The sequence below is a fragment of the Vipera ursinii genome (assembly GCF_947247035.1).
Source record: "Vipera ursinii genome assembly, chromosome: 3".
In the NCBI taxonomy this organism is placed as follows: domain Eukaryota; kingdom Metazoa; phylum Chordata; class Lepidosauria; order Squamata; family Viperidae; genus Vipera; species Vipera ursinii.
This window is the reverse complement of record NC_139516.1, coordinates 81,238,477-81,261,264: the sequence shown is the minus strand read 5'-3', so window position 1 is coordinate 81,261,264 and position 22,788 is coordinate 81,238,477. Positions and strand designations below refer to the sequence as shown.

The following is a 22,788-nucleotide window of genomic DNA, read 5'->3' as shown; positions in this document are numbered from 1 at the left end:
GGAAATGATTAAGAAATGCTTTCCTCAAAGTCAACTCATTAATAGAATGGATGAATGGCTTACTGGACAATATTTGCAAGAGAGCTTAAAGATGGATACAGTGATAGGGACTGGACATTTCACTGTTAATTTCTGCAATTTAGTGTCCCAAGATAGGTCTGTTGGGTATTTGGTGTCAAGTTGCAGCCCCGCGTCCCCTCCCCAAGGCTCCTCTCCTTCCATGGAATTCATACAGATTCCATGGGTTTGTAAGGAAGAGAAACAGAAGTGTTCACATTTATTTCAGCAAAACCAGGGAGTGGTTTTTAATGGTGTAGTGAGCATAAAATGAACTAAGTCCCCTTAACCTAGTGGCTAGACTAGAGAGTAGTCTTTAAATATTTACTTTTCCAGATTGCCTTGACTCTTCTTCCTCTAAAGTGGAACCTAACCTGTGTGGCTAAATTCAGCAATTCAGTATTTTGGTTGCCCTGAATAAACGTCTTCCTCAGTTAAGAGATTTTGTCTCTCTCATACACCTTGAACATTTTATAAAAATAAAAGTCTTTTCCAAGATTGTGCGGCGTATATGGTCAGCAACTACCGTTATTAGGGCAGTTCTTCCAACAACGGACAATAGTTTGACAAATAGAATGGGCTTGTTGTTGATAAGTAAGCTTTAAACGTTGGGCTGAAGTTGTTTTTTGGGAGCTTCTGAAATTTATGCCATGAGCTGTGCCGTAAGACTGGGGACTGTGGGGGGGGGGGAAGGGAGACAGACGGAGGGGGGAAGTTTATGATGGAAGTGATTGTCCCGCTTCTGTTTCAGAGGCTGCCTGTCACTTTCTCAGAGCTCCTGCTTAGATAGCTCTCCTCTGCCGCTGAGTTTTCCATCTGGTGCTCTCTGTCGTTTTGGACTGCAACACTAGTTGACCCAGCCAGTATGAATCAAGACAGGGAGGAGAGGGAACATTCTTGTGCTGGCAATTTGTTCCTTCAAATATTTCCTCCACCCAGAGCTCCACTTTCATTCTTTGCTTTTTATTTTCTGGATTGTGCACAGTCCAGTTTTAGGAAAATTTTGACCAGCGTAAGTGGGGGAGGGAGGGGTAGCTTTTTCCCTCCCAGTACTCATTTTTCTTCTTCAAGAAAGTATTGAAATAACACATTATGGATAAATAGCATGTATTTAAAGCATGTGTATGTGTGGTTCCTCATCTTCCTGATTTCAGTCAGATAATGAAGAACATGAGATAATTTAAACCCAAAGTACTCCTTTCCAAATTGTTTTTCTGATGAGCTGACCTGGCTGGTGGCAAAGATTATAGTTCCCATCTGTGGAGATTTAGAGAAGGCTAATAATTCATACTTGCCTATTGCAGAAGACCAGCAGCAAGACAGAGAAAATAGATGAGTTTCATTCTGAAATTTCTACATTTTGATGTGCTTTTAATATGAATTGTACATAGATAATGGCTGGTGATGAAGTAAGAAACAGTGACATCCTAAAAATACTTAATTCACCTATGTTCTGTCTGGTTCTAAATTAACACCAAGCCATCTTAATAGGAGAATGCATGAAGAAAAAAATAAATAAATCAGCATTTGGTGGGATTTTTATAGGTTAGCTTTCTAATATCAGAGATTTATTCATTCCATGCTTTAGATACTAATATATGACTTAGTTGTATGTCAGTCTGAAGCCCCTGGGATTGTATTCCATTTTAACTGTACCTTTTGTTCTATGTAGTGTGGTATTTATTTGGAGCTTGTTAATATTTCGCCTTTTGTAAAAACTAGATAGGCAACTGATGTCTAAATTTGAGGTGCTAATTGCTTGTGGAAGGATAGCTTTTGAAAGTGAATGAAATCAACATTATACAGGGTTTTACCCTTATATTATATGTGCTTTCCAGGTTTTAAGCCTGTTCCATGGTCCATGCTGAGATAACATACTAATTTCTCTTTCACTTGTGCTTTGCTGATAATCATGTTATTATTAAAGGTAAAGGTTCCCCCGCACATGCGTGCTAGTCATTTCCGACTCTAGGGGCCGGTGCTCATCTCCGTTTGAAAGCCGAAGAGCCAGCGCTTGTCCGAGGACGTCTCCGTGGTCATGTGGCCGGCATGACTAGTCTCCAAAGGCGCACGGAACGCTGTTACCTTCCCACCGTAGTGGTCCCTGTTTTTCTACTTGCATTTTTACGTGCTTTCGAACTGCTAGTTGGGCAGAAGCTGGGACGAGTAACAGGCGCTCACTCTGCTACACGGCACTCGGGATTCGACCCGCCAAACTGCCGACCTTCTGATCGACAAGCTCAGCGTCCTAACCCACTGAGTCACCGCGTCCCTCATGTTATTATTAGGTAGTAGTAAAAAAAAAGGTGTTTAAGTTAGATGGTGTACTGTCTTCTAATTCGTGCCACCTATGTTTTGTGTGTGAATGTAAAAATGTGCTCTCTTCCTCAACCCTTTTTCCCCGCAGGGGACAGGCGCAGCCAGCTTTGATGAATTTGGGAATTCAAAGTATCAAAATCGTCGCACCATGAGCAGTTTTGACCGTGCAATGATGAACGCCTTCAAGGAAATCGCTAGCATGGCTGACAGGATCAACCTGCCCCGCAATATAGTGGTGAGTTATGCTTTTGTCTTCTGAATTTTTTCCCCAGCCTCATTTAGCATAAAATAATGGACGTGGGCTTTTTTTTTTTGATTATTTGCTAATTAAATCGCCTGGAGTTAATTGAATTTTGTCTGCTTACTTTGAAGGATCGAACAAATAATTTATTTAAGCAAGTGTATGAGCAGAAGAGCCTGAAGGGGAGAAGCAATGATGCCATTGCATCAGCTTGTCTCTACATTGCTTGCAGACAAGAGGGAGTTCCTAGGACATTTAAAGGTGAGGGTTTGATGACGCATGCCTCAGCTGCTTTTCAACGTAGGACCCTCAACTTAGATCTTTTTTTCCCCTCTGTGTGCAAATATAGCGAACCTCGTACAGACAGTTCTGGCCTTATGATCACAGTTGGGCCCAAAATTGGCTCAAGCAGGACAGTTAGGTGACAGCTCCATTTTATGATTCTTCTTACCACAGTTGTTAGGTGAATCCCTGCAGTTGTTAAGTTAGTAACACCTTCATGAACCGGGCTTCCCCCCATTGACTTTGCTTGTTCAGAAGGTTGCAAAAGGTGATCACACGATCCCGGGACACTGCAGTTGTCATAAATATGAACCAGTTGTCAAGCATCCGAAATTTGATCACCGGGATGCTGCAGTGGTCCTAAGTGTGAAAAAAACAAAACGGTCCTAAGTCACTTTTTTCAATGTTGTTGTAACTTTGAATGGTCACTAAATGAATGGTTGTAAGTCAAGGACTACCTGTACTTTCGAAAAGCTGGTGCGTGCTTTGTACTTAGGACTTGTTTGAAAAGCCTTGCCAAAAGAGGTTCAGGGACTAAGCCAGGTAGTCGTCAGAAGTCAAAACTGACATGGAGGAATTGTTTTTTTTAAAAAAAGTACACCATCCATGTTTGTTTATTGATTCCTTAAAATTTTATTCCACCTTTAAATTAAGTCAGTATACAGATAGATATACGACTACGAGTGAAGGCATATATATGTATATTGTGTTGCAGGGTCCAATTTGGATCGGTCACCGGGACTGGAGGTTTCGTCTTCTGAGCTTTTGGAGTCTCCCTGGACCCCGTCTTCAGGGAACGTCTCTCTAGCAGAGAGTGTGTGAGAACAACCCAAAGGACACACTTTGCTAGAGGAAAATTCCCTGAAGATGGGCTCCAGCTTGGTAGATGAAACCCGTGGTCCCGGCGACCGACCCAGATTGGATCCTGCAGACTTTTTCCCCCCAGCCATTCATTTAGTGTGTGTTCAAAGTTACAACGGCACTGAAAACAGCGAATTGCAACCCGTTCCTCGCACTAAGACCACTGCAGCATCCCTGTGGTCACATGGGCACTCGGCAAACTGGCATGTGTTTATATGCCGGCGGTGGTGTCGCAGGGTCATGCAATTGCCAGCTTTCAAAAAAGTCATCAGGAGAAGCCGGATTAGTTTAACGACTCCCATGTTTCACTTAATGACTGCAGTGGTTCACTTCACAACCCTGACAAAAAAAAGTTGTAAAATCGGGTGCCACTCCTTTAACAATTTCCTTGCTTAGCAATGGGAATTCTGGTCCCAGTTATGATCATAAGCCAAGAACTGAGCTGCATCTAGCTAATGCTCCATCTTCCCATTTCCCCCATAATAACAACCCTGTGAGCTGGCTTGACTGGAAGGGGGGGATTGGCCCAAAGTCGCCCAGTTGCCTTTCATGCCCATGGACTACTAGAGCTGTCAGACTCCCAGGTTTTAGTATGCTAATCAGTCAATCCATTTTTTTTATTGTTTTGACTATTGGTCAAAGATAAAAATAACTGCACAAAAATGGCCAGTTATTAGTAAAATACATTAAAATGTAAAAAAAAAATACCAGTAAGAACGTGCCAAAGTACTTCTCTGTTCTACCAAAGCCTTGCATCCTTCTTTATTTGGAAGACCACCTCTCCAAGCAACTAACAATTTCCATGAATTTTTATATCGTGTGCTTTGCGATGTTTTTTTCCCTAAGCTTTGAAAAGTTCAAGGTTACAGAAGATTATATGCAGTTTGATTTAGTGTTGTTCCCTAATAACCCTATGTGGGTGCAGTTGTAGTGATTCAAAAAAAGAAGCAAAGCCACATATTGATCTATAATTTGTAATCGATAATGTTGAATACATTTTTTTTCATGGTGAGGGTTTTTATTCTTTTCAAAATGAAAATTAATGAGGAAAGACTGATGCAAGGAAATTAAGACTTTTGTTTTTCCACTGTTGCAAAGGCTGTCATTATTATTTGCTGATTTTGAACTAGACAAGTATTTTCACTTCCATAATCTTTCGCTGAAATTTCAGTATTTTTTTTAAATCCTGCTGATGTGTTTCCCTGTTTGTGTGCGTGCGTATGCATGTGTAAATATAGCAATTAAGCCTGGCTAAGCTCTCAAAATAATATTACTTTATTAGTTACATATATCTGTGCTATGAAAACATAACAAACAATGAAAGAACTGACTGTTAAGCTTTCATTGATGGAGTGGGTGGCTGGGAGTATTGATCTAAATTCATTGTGACGTATGTACTATTTTATTCTTTAGAAATATGTGCTGTTTCCAGAATTTCCAAAAAGGAAATAGGCCGGTGTTTCAAACTCATCTTGAAAGCTTTAGAGACAAGTGTGGATTTGATCACTACTGGAGATTTCATGTCCAGATTTTGTTCAAACTTGGGTCTCCCTAAGCAAGTCCAGATGGCCGCAACACACATTGCGCGTAAAGCTGTGGAATTAGATTTAGTTCCTGGAAGGAGTCCTATCTCAGTGGCAGCTGCTGCTATTTATATGGCTTCACAAGCCTCGGCTGAAAAGAGAACACAGAAAGGTAATGTCTTTATGTATCCAGGAATGTAAGTTTTATGCATGCTAGCAGTAGTTCTTTTGAAAAGAGAAAGAATTGGCACAGATGCCACAAACCTCTCCTTCTTCTGTTTTGTTTGAAATACACGTCCAGTAGTCAATGCCTGAATTTCTGCTCTTCTTTTGGACTAATTTAGTAGGTTGTCAAATTAATTACTGAACAGACTAAACCATGGTTGCTGAAAATGCCACAAAGATTGAGTTTGTGCCCTGTATTAAGTTAAAATAAACCTTTTTGTTTTGCTTTCATTGATGAGTAAACCCAGGTAATAGCCTGTTGAGCGTGTCTCAGGATAGAAACCAAACTGTCTTGTGAATTGTAGAGGTTAATTCAGACACTTCAGGTTGGTCCAGAAAGAATTGGACATAAATGTAAATGATATCATGAACTGTTGCTGACCTTTGTAGGAAAGTCTTCTCACTTTCTCTACAACTTATCTGGTTTGGGTTAGTTGAAACCAGCCTTAAATTGTCTGAATTTAAAGTCCTGAGTTGTAATTATATAATTTATTTTGGAATTACATCAGAGTTTAAATATTATTGGTGAATTTAGAGAATTAGAACTCTAGCAGACAAGTGCTAATTTCCTTACCTTGGCTTTTATTTCAGAAATTGGAGACATTGCTGGTGTAGCTGATGTTACAATAAGACAGTCATATAGGCTGATTTATCCACGTGCTCCAGACCTTTTTCCAGCAGATTTCAGATTTGACACACCAGTCGACAAACTGCCCCAGCTGTGAAACTTCAAAGACCCTGCAAAATAATTTTTGACTTAGAAAAGCATTAAGCATATAAAAGCAGTCCTGTCAAGCCTTCAGTTGCAGGACTGGTGAAAAGAGATGGAAAAGCTGATCGGATGAAGTGGAGCACACATTCCAGATGTAAACAAAATAATTTTGTGGCATTTTTATGTATATATTAGTGAATGTAAGTATTTAACAACCATTGCAGCAAATTTAATTTTCTATTCTGTGTATTTAGATTTCTTTCATAGAGATCTGGTAAAATGTATTTTGGAAAATATTTCAAATCAGAATAAACTGTTTTCCAAAAACAGTACTGACCTACAAGTTTTACTGTATGTAACTTTGTTCTAAATAAATATCCAAGTGGAAAATGTAATCTTTAAAAGTTGTTCAGTTTTCCTAATTAGATGCTGTACATGGATTTTACATTGTTTAGTTAATTATAATGGGAAGTTGTAATTCAGAGAAAATATAGTTCATATGATAATAAAAATACTTGTAGAGAATTTTCTATTCACCTTAGGAAAAGATTAACAATGTCAAGTTTACACTGTAATTCATTCTATTTAAAGTCCTGTAAATCAAGAGCATGTCTCTCTATTACCTTGTGTGGCTACTTGAAAAAAGGATTCATATTATGTTCATGGTCTCTGTCATAAGAGGGAGATTTTTCTGTTGCTGAATTTTGAATAGAAATGGGACAATCACCGTTTCTCTTTTCGCAAAGCCAGGAACATTTTTCAGTCAGTGATGATGATAGTCTAGTAGTTAAAAACAAGTGGACTGTTAACTAAGGCATTGAAAATAGTTGCGTATGCTTTGAACCATTGTTGAACAGGGAGGAATCTGAATCCAAGGTTCTTCACCCTACGTGTTCAAATGTTTGTCTCCAACTTGATATTCCAGCAGCTCCGTTGTTTTCTTTAGTAGAGCTGGTCAGTTTTAACTACTGAAACAGCTGAGAAGAAAACAGCAGGTGTGTGTGTGTGTGTGTGTGTGTGTAGATCCATAGTCCCTCCAGGCCATTGAGATGGAACTGGGAAAATGCATACTTTAATTTAATCATTATGCAGCTTTTAGGTGAATTAGAAATCGAATCATTTGTGGCTAGAAGCTCTTGTCCAAACTGACTAGTTTGCAAAATCAGGTTCACTCCCTTTTTTTTTTTTTTGAGTGGGGGTGTCCACTTGCCGCTTCAACTGCTATAACAACACGAGAGAGCTCATAATTTTTAAAAAATAAATTTTAAGCCTGCATAGTACAAAGCTTTACAATGTATATTAAAAATAAAATTAATCCTGGAGGCTCATATCTTTCTGTTAATTTTTTTGATCATGAAAGTGGTTTGCAGTCATACAGTCTCAAGGCAGACATGTCAAACTCGCGATGTCACGTGACACCACGCAACGTATCGGGACGGTTTTGCCATTGCTAGCAATGGGGTGTGCGCGGCTTCCGCGTGACGCGTCCCACCCATGGGCCAGCAGTTTGATATCCCTGATCTAAGAGGTCTAAGATTTGGCATTACTTTGTTAAGGAATGTTACCAAAAGATGGTATTGTCCTGGCAGGCCGTCTCTTACTTTGTGTTAGTGTCTGAATGGCATCAATGTCAATTTTTGCCTGCACCAAAGAGCAGGGGTCTGCAACCTTGACAACTTTAAGACTTGTGGACTTCAGCTCCCAGAATTCCTGAGGAATTCTGGGAGCTGAAGTCCACAAGTCTTAAAGTTGTCAAGGTTGCAGACCCCTGCTGTAGAGTAAGGGCACAGAAATCCAACTCACTACAATAAACCATCTTGAACTTAATTCATTGAGTGCAGTTCTATCACTGCCAAAACTTAATCAGCAGACTTTTTATTTGTATGTCCAGTAAAAGAATTTTATCTAGCACTTTGCTTTAAACCACAGTGATTAAAAACCAAGTCTTAAGTAGTAATGGATCCAAACCTATAGAAAATAGGATTAACTAGACAACAGGTAAGAAGGAACCAAAAATTAAAAAAAAAGCTGGGCATTTTAGAATCTTGCAGCATAAAGATATACTTGCTATCATGTCAACCATAGATGTTTTAATGTTGGGATTATTTGGGCCACCCTCTGCTCAGTAGAGAAATCAAAATTAAACCTCTTTCAACCTCTGCTGGAACATAATTAGGAAAGGATAGTCCACTGTTTGGTGGCTCTTTTTTTTCCCCTAACATCCCGTCAGGATCTGCTTTTTTATTATTTAAATTCACTTCTGTGTCCTGTTATCTGGAATGAATACAGACCTTGATTAACTTCTCTGATCTGCTTTCAGGTATTTTGAAGATTGCTATTGTATTATCACTTATTATCCTAAACCATTTTCAGTTTTGCCCAATTGCCTTCGTAGGACTTGGGTTTCTAGTCTGTTGATCATCCTGGTCTTAGCTGAACATGTTCTAGTGTCTCAACTGAACTGCAGCATCCAGAACTGGGCACGAGTCTGATCACTGCAGAATTTAATTCTACTTTTTAGTGTTCCAGGATTTTAAGTATGATTACCAAACCAGGCATTCTCATTTTATGACTGTACATTTGATTTTTGTTTCCTCAGTGACAAACTGCATGTGTTTTAATTTCATTTTTAAGTCCATTCATCTAGATTATTTTGATTTTTATATTATCAAATTGTGCACCATACAACTTTGGGAAGGATTCCATTCCTCTCATTAAATTAATGAGAAAATAAAGTTCAGGATTAACTTTTGTGGTACCCATTTGATTCATCTCTAGTGTGATGAGAAATCATTCTGAGTATAATTGTCAAGCCAGCTTTGTACCTATGTAATTGTCATCATATCTAACTAAAAATTAGCTTTCTGATCAGAATCTAATGGGGTATTTTGTCCAGAAACAAGATACATTTTGAATATAGCTTTCTCATTATCTATTACTGAATTTAAAAAGTTAACAGGATTTGTTTGGCAATTCGTTTTCTTAACAAATCCATGCTGATCTGAGTTAACTGGTAAATAAGGGCTTCTCAGCGAATAGTCTGAAAGGGCTCTGAGTGTATTTCACAGAATCATTTTCAGTTGTGTCTCTTGGGTACACTAATGAGAATGCGTCAGGAAAGAACCATCTCATTTTGTACATGAGAAAGGAGCTGTTTTAAGAAATAATGGATAGAGATAAAAAGCTGAGAATTATTTTAGGGCCAGTCTTCAGCAACACCTTGTAACAACTCCCAAGTCCTCCCAAGCTTTCAGTGCAAACCTTAATACTTCCTTCCCATCCCATGAATTGTAATGTGTGATGTAAACATGCTATACATAAATGCAGTTTGGGCTTACTGGACTATGTGACTCTTGTCATAATGGTGGTGGCTTGGGCTACTGCAATTAGTATAAAGCAGGCCTTAGTGTAAAGTTTAAATTCAGCCTGTGTGGGAAAGAGATACTCATTCCTGTTGAAATCATATGCTGAAAATTATCAGTTCAGCTTCCAACAGAAATTTCAAACAAAGAATCAGTTTCCCAAGTGAACAATTAAGGAATTTCCAAAGCAGCTCTATAAACTGTTTTGATTAGAAGACGGCACCTAAGGGAGGTTTCTTAAATGTTTAAAAAACAAAGTAGATATTTATCCAGCCTGAAAGAAAAAGTAATTCACACAAAGTTCCAAAGTCATCATTTTATCTAAAGATCAAACACAAGATTATAATTCAAATCAGTAAATTTTTTCCTATACAAATTTCACTATTTAAATTTTGAGTTAATTGCAGATAGTTTGTACTACTACACTGTTAAAGGCACATTTCATTTAAATGCATAGTGTACCATCCTAAAATACCCTATTTTTTTTTACAAAGTGCTTCAGCAGCCACATATGTATAGCAAAATATATTTACAATCTAGAGTTTAAAATCTTAATTTGCCTATTTTCCCAAACTAGATAAAATTAGTGCTTTCATTCAGCTTAATTGTGAAAATACCCTGCCTCTAATGTGATTTTTCAGAAATTCAAGATTACAAACATTTCTGTACAACGTATACTTACAAAAAGTTACTTCCATAGGATTTTAAGATTTTAAATTTGAAGCACCTACCAGGGACACAGCTGTTTACAGAAATAATAAGGAAGGGGTTGGCAGATTGTACCTCAGATATGTAGTGTTTTGCTTAATTAAGATGTAGCCATTTAAAACTAACCCCCCCACCAAATTAGCATACTGAAAAACCGATAGGTGCAATTTTTTTTAAAAAACTGCAACTTAGTAATATTCATAATTTTTATAAAAAGCATTTTCCATCTTCCTTATGAAGGAATTTACACACGTTATTCTGGCAACCTTCTTATTCCTTATATTCTTGTAAGGTTATAAAATATGAATAGAGTCCCCAGCTATCATACTGAAACAAAATAGTTTGAGTGGGGTAATGGAGATGATTATAAAAAAATACCTTCCAGCACCCCCATACAAGCCTCCTATTGGTATTTCTCTACTTTCTTACCAATTCAGCCCTGCATGTGACTTATCGATTCTGAACCACATTCCAGATTGAGTAGTAAATCTACTAATTAAAAACTTCATGCTTACTCTTGATCTTCTGGTATTAGGAAACGAAGTTTATCACAAACATATGCTGACAAAGTGGAATGTTGCTTTCCACAGATTTAAACATGATTTTGTTTTCAAAATGTCTAACAAAAACTACATTAAAGTCTGTAAAGCAAATACACAGCATCTGGTCTAAGATATTTTAACTTTTGAGGTACAGCATAGTGTTAAGAGACTTAAAATATACAAGTTTTATCAAAAATATTTATACATTCTCTTAAAACATATTGCTTTTACCCTTATTCTCAGTAATTTCCAATGATGATTACTGAATTCAGTGGCCATAAAAATGTATACAAGTGGGTTTTCACTATTAAATCTGGATTTCAGTAATACATTCAAACAGCCACTGGACAAAACTAAAAGTACAGTTTATATGATTCAAACAAAATTATAGTTTCCAAATATACATGTATACTGGATGTATACAATATAGTTCCACATTCTTTAAACACAAATGGTTTTGAACATTTTGAACAGCAAATGTATGATGATGAATGAGATAACTAGATATAATGATTTGCTAGAATATGTTTGAAGTTAATGTGGAAAATACACAACTTTAAAAGTATAGAACAGTGATTGTGTATTTCAGGGAAATTCATACATTTAGGAGTATTCCTGGTTAAGACTAGAAAGACATTCATTACATTCTTCATATTTGCTGGTTATTTCTGAACAGTGTTTAACAAAATTTAAAGGCAAACACATTTGTTTAGCAAGTGACTTTGGTAAACCTTTAGGACCAGTCATTTTTTTTCCTGCAAATGGAAGCACTGATGCTGCTTTCACGTAGGTAAGGTTTTGAAGCATCTCCTCACTAATAAATACCATAGAGTTTGTTAAACAAGGCATTAGTTTGTAATACACATTATTTTGAGAACTAGCGTTGCTTGACAGTCTTGAGTTCTACCATCTTGGGGGATGATCATTTTCCTGAAAAGGACCAACAGTTTTTGTTTTCTTTCTTTAAAACTTGGGCAGGTGATTGATCTACGATAGCTTAGTATCCATTTGTGGTCCCAATTTGTAAGGCAGGTGTTTTGTGAGGCTTTCTTCTCTGGAAGAATAAAGATACAGTACAAGGGTGCCCATGTGAATGTGGAAAACAGCCCACACCCACTGAATCAGCTTCAAGAGCTGCATAAAATTGCTTTCCAGTGCTCAAGGTTAGAAACAAAAAAGATGCAAAAGAGAGGCCACGCCTCCTCTGTATTAAAAACAGTACTGTTTAAAATCTTCATATGATTTAAAAATCAGAAGCTACAGGCAAGAGAGAGAGTGAGTGATTCCAAGAATGGTCTTCTTAGGGCGATGGGAGAAAGTTGTCCTGGGGAACACATCAGCTGGAATTTTCACAGTGACTAAAAGATTAACACCAATCAGCAATGTAGTCGAAGTCCCTGAACATTTCCTGCTGATCTTCCAAAAGTATCCGAGGCTCCCGAGGTGGAGTGAGAATAGGCGCTTCTGAGGTAAATTCATCATCAAAATTGCTGACATCTTCTCTTCCTCTTATGACTGGGACAAAAGGAGGCTTCACTTTCTTGGCGAGCAACGCATTCCAGTCAATTAACTGTAAAAAGAGCACCAGTTAAGTGTTGTGCTTCTGGCTATTGTTACATTGTAACCATGCTTGAGAGATGGCACTCACCCGAAAAAAGTGATGCTTTTTGACATCTTCAGCATCTTTTTCGCCAGCACCAAGGCGACGCTCTGGATTTCTCCTCAGAAGCTGAAAACAATATCAGAAATAAAGTCGGGTCATTCTTTTCTATCTATAGTACTATGATATACTCCAAGTCCAAGTTCAGAATCATAGTCTGGATAGAGACACTACATTTTAGTCAAAGACAGGAAACAAGCTACTTTTCTAAAAAGTAGTCAAACCAAGTTTTGTTTTCATTAATACTTTTGTTCGTATTTCAAAACACTTGAATTCAGAAAGCTAGAATCAGAATTACAAATAGATCCACAAAAGAAAATACTCAAGAAACAAATGGAGATAATAAAACATAAATTAAATTTAGCTGAGATGGAAATAATTACTCAACAGATTAAAAGAGCTAAACAGAACTTCTTTGAAAATGCCAACAAGCCGGGGAGATGGTTAGCATAGACTGAAAAAATAAAAAGAAAAAATTGATAAGCTGCAGATCCAAAAGATGAATTAGTTTCAAAATGATACAATGAAAAAAATATTAAAGATTACTATGAGATACTTTATAAGGGAGAGGAAATTCCAAAAGAAAAAATACCGCAGTACTTAAAAAAATCAGACTTACCAAAAATTCCAGAGAATATTTGAAACATTAAATGGAAAAATATCAATGATGGAGATTATAGAGGCTATAAAAAGGCAAAAAAGGATAAGACTCCTGGCCCAGATGGATTACCTACAGAGTTTTATAAATCACTACAAGATATATTAAGTCCGATCCTGAAAGAACAGTGTAATGAAATTCTCCTGGAGGCTAAAATACCCAACACACAGACAAGCCAATATTACTTTAATACCTAAAGAGGACTCTGATTTAACGCAAATAAAAAATTATAGACCAATATCACTATTAAATGTAGATTACAAAATCTTTGCCTCAATAATGGCAGAAAGACTAAAGAAATTTTTGATCGAATTTATACACACAGACCAAAATGGTTTTCTACCTAAAAGACAGATAAAAAATAATTTAAGAATTAGAGTACTATGAAATTCATTCAGGGAAGCAGATGGCTTTAATATTCCTTGATGTACAGAAAGCCCTTGACAACGTAAACTGGCAATTTATGTTTCAGCAATTTGCAGAAATTAACTCTGGAAAAAACTTTATAAATGTAATCAAAACAATTTATTGTAAACAAACAGCCAAAATAATTGTAAATGGAGATCTTATAGAAAACTTCAATATTAAAAAGGGCACAAGACAGGGATGCCCACTATCTCCATTACTATTTATATTAACATTGGAAGTACTGAATAGAAACATTAGATATAGAAATTAAAAGATTGGAGATAAAAGATGAAAAATATAAACTACATGCATCTGCAGACAATTTGGTTTTTATATTGGAAGATCCATTGGAAACAAGCACCAAACCTCTGGAGAAAAATAGAAAAATTTGGAGAAGTGGCAGGGTTGACAACAAACAGAGAAAAGACTAAAGTGCTAACAAAGAATCTAACAGAAAAAAATTAACAAAAAACAAAATCTTCAAATAGTTAAAAAAGTTTAAATATTTGGGAATTTATCTAACAGCAAGATGGGTAACAATAAAAGAAGATAGAATTGTATTTGCCCAAAATTGGAAAAATGAAAACTTGCCAGTTGAAGAAGTATTAAGAAAATTCTAGAGTGTGCAGAAATGGATAGATTGACTTTAAAGATTAAAGAGAAAGAAGATTCAGTGTATTTGAGATCATGGGATAATTTTTATCAATGGCTAGAAAAACGAGTTAGGGAGAAAGGAATGTGAGATGTAATTTTGAATATATATTAGCAAGAAGGCGGCTACTGAGTGATTAACATATTGTTTATGATAAGTAACTATATTATTGTTTGTTAAACACATGAACCCAGACATTATGCTGTTTGCTAAATATTGAGAATGTTATTTGGGAAAACCCCAACCCCAATCCTAACCCAAATCCCAACCCTAACCGACACCACCTTATTCCTAACCCTATAAAAACTAATAAAATCTATAAAAATATGTTTAATGGTTTACCAGAACAGTGAATCAGGGCTACACAATTAGACAGTTAGAAATATTGTCCTGAAGATCCTTCAATTTATAAATACAACTTAAGCAAGATAAACAGAATAAGGCCCGTGCTCATTAAGGTTCCAATTTCATTTGCCCTCATGCATTTAACTAGAAATCTAATTTTCTATTAGATTTCTATTAATTTTCTATTATTTTGTATGCGTTCAGGGTTTAGTCCTTAACTATTAGCAAGCCTCTGGTTGCATTTCTACTTGCATAACAGTACCTCACCAAAGTCCACTGATACCGTGTTTCTCCAATAATAAGACCCGGTCTTATTTTTTTTGCCTCCAAAAGAGGCATTCGGTCTTATTTTGGGGGGATGCCTTTTTTTCCCCACTGTCTTGCCTCACAGTGGTGGCACCGACAATGTGTCCAGCAGGACCCTGTGTGGCAACCACCGGCCCACTTCTTCTGCGGTCACTCGCCGCCCGTTTCACCAGCAGAGGCTTTCAGGAAAGTCTTCTACAGGCCAGAATGGAGCTCCAGATTAACACGTGAGCCTCCCACCCTGGCCTCTGTTTTGCTGGTAGAGGCCTTCAGGAAAGGCCTTTGCAGCCCAGAACAGAGCTCCAGGTTGACGCTGAAGGCCTCTGCCAGCGAAACGGAAGCCAGGGGATAACGTGTGTGTCAATCCGGAACTCCGTTCTGGGCTACAGAGCTTTTTCCTGAAGGCCTCTGCTGGCAAAATGGAGGCCAGGGGTGATATGTGTGAGCGGCCGCAGAAGTGGGCCAGCGGTGGCCATGTTGGTGCCGCTACTGTGAGGCGTCAGGACGTGAGAGGCCTGACTGCAGCAGTCCTGTAGTAAGCACCTCACTGCACCTTGTGCAACCAGACAGTGGGACTGAGTGGGTGGGGTCTTAACTATTTTGGCAGTAGGGCTTATATTAGGCGCACGGGTAAAAATCAAGCTAGGTCTTATTTTTGGGATAGGTCTTATTTTTGGAGAAAACATGTTAAAGTGAGGGTAATGTCCTCCTAAATTCTCAGTTATATCTATATCATGCCTACCATTAAATTAAAGACCAAGTATTCAGCACTTCTATTCAATGGCATTGGGACAAGGTATGCTGTTATTAGTACCAGTAAATCATACTTTCATGTTACAATATCTATTTCAGATATATAGTCTTACCCGTCTCATTACTGAGATAGCTTCTGTAGACAGGAATCGAGGATATCTTACTTCATCATTTACAATACTGTCAAAAACCTCTTCTTCATCGTCTCCTGGGAAGGGAGACTGAAAAAAAATGCTTCTTAGAAATGGTAATTCAAAGCTTTTTTATGTATTAAAATAATACATGTAGCATCGAGCGAGTGTGTAACTGATATATGTCATTCTCTTCCTGTCCCAAGCAGCATTATTAAATCAAACTTAAAAATAAACCAGTACTGAAAAGATGATGAAACGTCAAGCCCATTAAGGCATTCACTTGAGGAAAACTCAAATGGGGGAGAAACCAGGGCCAAACTTGAAGAATATCCGCTACACCATGCATTCAGATATAAGGAGTTGTACTCTGAAGAAGGCACTCTATGTTTACAGAACAATGTGCTATTAACGCTTCCGTACATTTTGTGAAGCTTACCTCACCAACCAGCATTTCATAGATGAGTACACCAAGACCCCACCAATCTACAGCTCTTGTATAAGATGTTTCTGTCAATACTTCTGGAGCAAGAAATTCTGGAGTGCCACAGAATGTACTTGTCCTGTCACCAAACCCCATTCCTGCAATGATTAGACAAATTACACAAAGATTTAGATATACTGTATATCTGTCAGGGTTGTACAGACTTGACTCAAATTTGATTTATGTTGTCAATTCCATTTAGACAGTCAAATCAATGTGATGGTCTATATGTTTAATGAAGTCAATTTAATGTTTCAATTCAAAGTGTTGAATCTGGATCATACCTGGTCTTCAAATCTGTTTAAACACCCCCCCCCCAAAATGGCCAAATTCAGCATTTTTAATTCAGTTGGTGAAATGGTATTCATGAATGTGCAGTCACACAAGTTCTTCATATGAAATCACTGAACTATTTTCCCATTGCCCCGAAATATTTTTTATACTCACCTTGTAGTGCAAGAATCCTAAATAAACAGTTCAAGTGGCAACTGGGGCAACTGAGATACAGATCTAAATGCTTCTCAATGGTAAAGACAATTTGAATCCAAAAATTTAACTAAACTTCCTCTGAATTTAATCTCTGAGTCAATGGTTTACAAACAACAGATTTTTAAATAATATATTTGAATTGTGCCTTGTTTTCCCGCTATCTCTATCCTAGGAATAAAATAACATTTGATACAGTAGAATGTTGTGGATATACAAAGTAGCTTTAACGAGGCACTGCTAAATTTAAGGGACTTCTATTTATAACTCTCAATTTCAGTTTCCTTAATCATACTGAGAGCTGCTAAACTATTGCTCTGAAGAATAGAGCAAAGGAAACTTGAGGATGAAGAAAAAAACTCTCTACTTACGAGCAAGGCATATTTTTCTGAAGTTTAAAGCTTTAATACTGCACACTTAGCCAATGCCACCATCCATAAAGCATCTCTATGGACACTCCTCCTGCTATGGAGATTGTGGCTTGCTCATATCAATGTGGCAATTATCACATCAAGGACACACAAAGTGAGCTGCAGGATTTTATCCAACATCTTCATTCTGCACATTCACAGAGCAAGCCTATCCAAAATACAGGTAGTCCTCGTTTAACAACGCAACTACTTGTTCAGCGACCGTTCAAAGTTATGACGGCACCCATAAGGAAAATAAGGAGACTTAGAACCGATCTGCATAACTGCAGCTTTGGCAGCACCCCATGTGATTGCCATTTGCTGCTTCACTGCTGGTTTTCAACAAGCCGGGTCAAGGGGAAAGCCGTCAGGACATTGCAAACGGCAGTCACGTGACATCACACCTGACCATTACATGGAAGTCACTTAACAACAGCAATTGGCACTGTTGCAATTGCTGTCATAAAACAGCGGGGTTACATGGCATCACACTTTTTGACTGTGTCACTTAGCAACAGAGTTGCTGGTCCCAGTTACTGTAATTGAGGAGTCCCTGAAACACATTCCGTTCTTACCAACTTCCTGCTGGTGGGAAAAGTTGCTATCTGCAATCCCCACAACATGTTTGAGTAGTAGAGGAAGTATTATCAGCCATTAAAAAAACAACTTGCCTTCCTTGCAGAGACCAAAGTCAGCTATTTTAACAAAGCCTTCAGTATCCAGCAACAGGTTATCCAGCTTTAGATCTCTACCAAAGAAATAAAAGTTACAAGAAAATTAGTAAAACAACAAAAACAAACCGACTATGTAATTGCTAAGCCATAGTGCCTGCCTTCCCCAGGCTGGGTGCCTGACCTATGGAATGGAGAATCTTAGAATTTGCAGCAATAGCCATACTGACTAAGGTCTGCACATCTGGAAGTTACCCAATTTGCTAAAGGCTACTTTAAAGAAAGTACCACTTGCAAAGATGTACTAATTCTTAAAAGTTTCCTTCCCCCCCCCCCCCCAAATTTGAACAGACCTTAATAATGTGCAAACATCTAATAGCATTAATTTCTTCTAGCAAAGAGAAGGAACAATTTTATTAATCATAATGACAGCAGCTTTTAAGCCAGATTCACATACATAGCGGGAGATAAAAGGAAGTGGAACGCTACATTTTTGAAATACTTACCTGTAAACTATCCTGTGCTCATGTAAATATTGCAGGCCAAGAACTACACATGCAGCATAAAATCTGTTCGAGAGAGAAGGACAATGTTTCAGTACTCATCAATTTTGCACATTTACACTATTGCAAAGAATAACTCTTAACAGTTGAGACCCAAATCACACCATCCATGTGAGAGTAGAGTAGGAATCTTTCCCCCCCCCCCCGACTCCCAGTGCTCAAAAGATGAAGGAGCAGCCATGAACTGGGGTGTGTCTTCTATGTTCCAGACCTCACTGGAGAAGCTATCAATCTAGCCATCCTTCCACTATCAGGAGATTCCCATGCAAGGAAACGCTGTCTGTCATTTGGGGCACATTTCCATTATGCTTGCTGTGGAAATTTTGGATTCAAAAATTCAGGTCCCATCCTGATTCTTGTCTAAGGGAATTGCCTCCTTGCCTTCCTTGAAAGTAGGTGAGAGTATTGACCAAGAAAGAGCAATATGGCTTGTTATGTTTTCAAAGAAAAAAAATATCCCTTCTTCTATTAATAGAAGATCCTAAAGGTAGATGGCTTGTCCTTTGTGGTCCTAGGGATTAAAGCCTGGTAAATGAGGAAACATCAGAACAGATCCTTGTAACGGCATTTGGTATTGATACAGGTGATTGTCTTCCTATGTATTTTATATTCTCTCTCTCTCTCTTTTTGGTGCCTTTCAGTCAGTATTGACTCCTGGCAACTGTCTGGAGAAGTCCCTGCAGTTTTATTGGCATACTTTCAGAAGTAAGTTTGCCACTGCCTGCTTCCAAAGCCTGAGGAAGCATAACTGGCCTAAGGTCACCTAGCTGGCTATGTGCCTAAGTTAGAAGTAGGATTCTGTGTTATTAGGACACAACTTCCACTTGAACAACACTTAAGGAGCTACAGCTGGTTCAAAATCCAACAGTGTGAGCAGCAACGGATGCCGCTTGGTGTGCCCATGTGTCACCACTGCTACCTGAGCTGCAACAGTTGCCAGTTGTCTTCGGAGTGCCAATCAAGGTGCTGGTAAACACCTCTAAGGTTCTGTATGGCACAGGGCCTGAGCATCTGAGAAACCATTTATCTCTTTTCAGCCCAACCAGGATTTCCAGCAGAACGGGTGTATTCCAGGTTTGCTTCATTAAACAGTGATATTTTGTAAGACCTAGGAATCATGTCTTCCCTCTTGCAGCCCTCAGCCTCTGGAACAAAGGTTAAGGATGGCACCCTCTTTCGTGGGGCTGAAGTTTATTATTTGCTCAGTGGCCATGTTGTGTTTTGTGGCTTATGTTATTAGAGCATGTAAGTCTGCACTACCTGTTGATTTAATGTTTTAGCTGTTTTATGAGTTCTGTATGCTGCTCAAGAGTCCACTGGGGGTAGGTGTCCAATAAATATAAGTACGTAAGTAAGTAAGTAAATAAAACACGAGTCTCAAAAATACTGCTTAAAAAGCTTGTTGTGATAGCCATAGTCATGCTATGCGTATTGTCTACAGATATTATTCTGTAAATGACCATATTTCAACAGGGATTGTTACTAAACTTTCTGTCTTGCCAATCAGAGAATGTAGCAGAAGCCACCCAGATTTCAGGCACCTTCTCTCAACTGAAATAAAGGAACTTGCATTGTTAAGTCCAATGTTCCACTTCACCTGTTATGAAAATTTAGTTTTTTAAAGACCTGCTCCGATGGGTGGAACTAAGGATTCCAGTAGAGGACAAAACAGACCCACAAAGCTTAAATCTTATGATTTCTAACCCAACCGTGTGAAATTATTTTTGTTTTTTAAGCTCTAGAAACCTGTCACCACCCAAAGGCAACCATCAACAGTTATTATATTCCAGGAAGTAAAAAGTTCCCTATTGTTCAGGCTTTATGCCCCAAGGATCATGTTAACCTTGTTGTTGTTAGCTGTGAAGTCGTGTCCAACCCATCGTGACCCTATGGACAACGTTCCTCCAGGCCTTCCTATCCTCTACCATCTTCTGGAGTCCATTTAAGCTCACGCCTACTGCTTCAGTGACTCCATGTTAACCTTGCCAGATAATAAATACTGCCTAATTTAGTGGATAGTCAAGTTGGGCTCAGTGGGACGTGGTGGCTCAGTGGGTTAGAACGCTGAACTTGTCGATCAGAAGGTCGGCAGTTTGGCGGGTCGAATCCCGAGTGCCGCGTAGCAGAGTGAGCGCCTGTTACTCGTCCCAGCTTCTGCCAACCTAGCAGTTCGAAAGCATGTAAAAATGCAAGTAGAAAAATAGGGACCACTACGGTGGGAAGGTAACAGCGTTCCGTGCGCCTTTGGCGTCTAGTCATGCTGGCCACATGACCACAGATATGTCCTCGGACAAGCGCTGGCTCTTCGGCTATGAAACGGAGATGAGCACCGGCCCCTAGAGTCGGAAACGACTAGCACGCATGTGCGGGGGAACCTTTACCTTTACAAGTTGGCTAATATTTTTTAAAAAAACAAAAGTCAAATACAAATGTAAAAAAAACACAGGTTAAATTAATAAAAATAGGCCCTAAAATATTTAATGGAAATAGTTCTAACACTTTGCACAATGGAAATGGGAACCGTAGAGGAAAATCTATTACATGTAGGATCCTGGAAGTAAAATTAATGAGCTAAGTCCCAATTTCTTTTACATGTGTTTACTTGGAATTATCTGATCAGGTCTTGAAAGTATATGACATTACACATATATATCATGCTAACAGGACACATTTATTTATTTACAGGTAGTCCTCAACTTAAGATCACATTTGAACCCAAAATTTCTGTTGCTAATCAAGACACTTGTTAAGTGAGTTTTGTGCCATTTTACAACCTTTCTTGTCACTGTTGTTAAGTGAATCTGGCTTCCTCATTGATTTTGCTTGTCAGAAGGTCGCAAAAGGGATCACATGACCCTGGGACACTGCAACCGTCATAAATACATGCCAGTTGCCAAACATCTAAATTTTGATCATGTGCCCATGGAAGTACTACAAATGGTTATAAGTCACCGAAGGAGGAATCCAGGTGTCGTAGACCAACTAGACGTGGGTCTTTTTTTGCCGATTCTATTTCAGTGAGAAGATCACTTAGTTTCTGAAGCTTATAATGGTCATTGTTGCTTATCTTTGGAAAGTTATATAGTCTTATGTATAAGGCAGCCTCTAACGCTTCTGGGCTTCCGTAGGTTCGGTCAAGTCTTGTCCATGCAGCAGCAAGACCTGTGTCTGGGGAGTCAACGTGTGCTACACTCAGCCCTTCCACACGATCTGCGGATTCTGGGCCTAGCCACTTTATGAGTAGTTCAAGTTCCTCTCTGGCGTTAAGTCGAGGACTATCTATATTTGATTTCTATAGCCACCTATCTCAGCGAACGATTCTGAGCAGCTCACAATTCAAAACTTATATTACAAACATTTTAAAACAATAAAAACAGTAAAAAGCATTAAAACTGTAAAAACATCAAAGCGTCTCATAGGACATCTCTCATTGAAATTTCAAATGAAATGCCTTCATCAAAGTTACAGCTGATCATTACCGACTTAAACTAACTTTGGAAGAGTGAGGTGTCTTCTAATCTAAACACAGTTAAGCAAGAAGTCAAAGTCATGTTCTCACTAGTCCTCATTATTCTCACTAGCAAGTTCCAAAAATCGATTAGGCTCAAAACTTACACTGCTCTGGGTTCAGAAAAGACATCAGTGTGTATGTGCATCATGAGATCCCCGCCAGCAGCGTATTCCATTACAAAGCACACGTGATCTTTGGTTTGAAAACAGGCGAAGAGGTTCACCAAAAACGGGTGTCTTACATTGTTCACAGTTTCAAAAATTCGCTTTTCACACATGAGACTGAGAGCAGAAAGAAAGAAAAAAAAAGTAATGTGACTTATTTTATCTTTAGTATATCAGAAAAAGAAGTCAGAAGAAAAAAAAATCCAGAAGATCAATGTATGTAACTTTATATAAAAGATCAAAAACACATGGCTGGAATAAATGACATAATTAAATCAAGCTTCCCAAAGACAGGCCTTAGAGGCTTATTGTATAATAATTATACACCTAATGCCTTTTCGGTGTCCATCCCCAGGTAAATCAAAAAGCTGTAATTCCTAGGCAAAAAGATACTTGAAAAGTAAATGCAGAAGCTTAGACTATATATATTTATATCATATTATTATTGTCATGGTTCCAACAGACAGAAACGAATAAAGCAGAAATGATACTGTATTTTAATTACATACTAAGCTATACTACATTACATTGCACTACATCCAGTATAACAGACATATATAAGTATACATGTAAATAATCTATAGAAAAGAGCATTCAGGCTCATAGAATTTCCACAGTGATGCAAATAAATATTAAATTTGTGTTCCTGGAAGAGGACAGTATATACTCATGTTGTACATACTGAAAAAAAGAGGTAAACAGCTGTTAACACAATAACAGATTGATGCCATTTCCTGTTGACACATGCTTAGTT

The 22,788-nt window shown here is 38.1% G+C and overlaps 2 protein-coding genes across 4 annotated transcripts in view; one reads left to right on the top strand and one right to left on the bottom strand.

Moving 5' to 3' along the window:
* The window catches only part of GTF2B (general transcription factor IIB), a 38,468-nt gene extending 30,920 nt beyond the window's left edge, over nt 1–7,548 (top strand). The window contains exons 4-8 of one of the 2 annotated variants that reach the window (XR_014492191.1): nt 2,465–2,611; nt 2,749–2,878; nt 5,174–5,455; nt 6,100–7,003; nt 7,048–7,548. Coding sequence is in view for 1 of the 2 variants with exons in the window: in XM_083360175.1 (XP_083216301.1) it covers nt 2,465–2,611; nt 2,749–2,878; nt 5,174–5,455; nt 6,100–6,233 (693 nt within the window). In the remaining variant the exon portion in view is untranslated. Of the gene's footprint in view, nt 1–2,464; nt 2,612–2,748; nt 2,879–5,173; nt 5,456–6,099 lie in introns of both variants that reach the window. The other variant, XM_083360175.1, reaches the window with a different exon arrangement.
* A 2,335-nt stretch (nt 7,549–9,883) lies between these two features.
* Nucleotides 9,884–22,788, bottom strand: part of PKN2 (protein kinase N2) — a 62,307-nt gene continuing 49,402 nt past the window's right edge. For both annotated transcript variants that reach the window (XM_083359309.1, XM_083359310.1), the window contains 7 exons: nt 21,975–22,151; nt 18,303–18,365; nt 17,797–17,873; nt 16,185–16,327; nt 15,728–15,835; nt 12,481–12,561; nt 9,884–12,402 (listed from right to left, as the gene is read on the bottom strand). In XM_083359309.1, the coding sequence (XP_083215435.1) occupies nt 12,199–12,402; nt 12,481–12,561; nt 15,728–15,835; nt 16,185–16,327; nt 17,797–17,873; nt 18,303–18,365; nt 21,975–22,151 (853 nt within the window). In that variant the 3' untranslated portion in view covers nt 9,884–12,198. The remainder of the gene's footprint in view (nt 12,403–12,480; nt 12,562–15,727; nt 15,836–16,184; nt 16,328–17,796; nt 17,874–18,302; nt 18,366–21,974; nt 22,152–22,788) is intronic.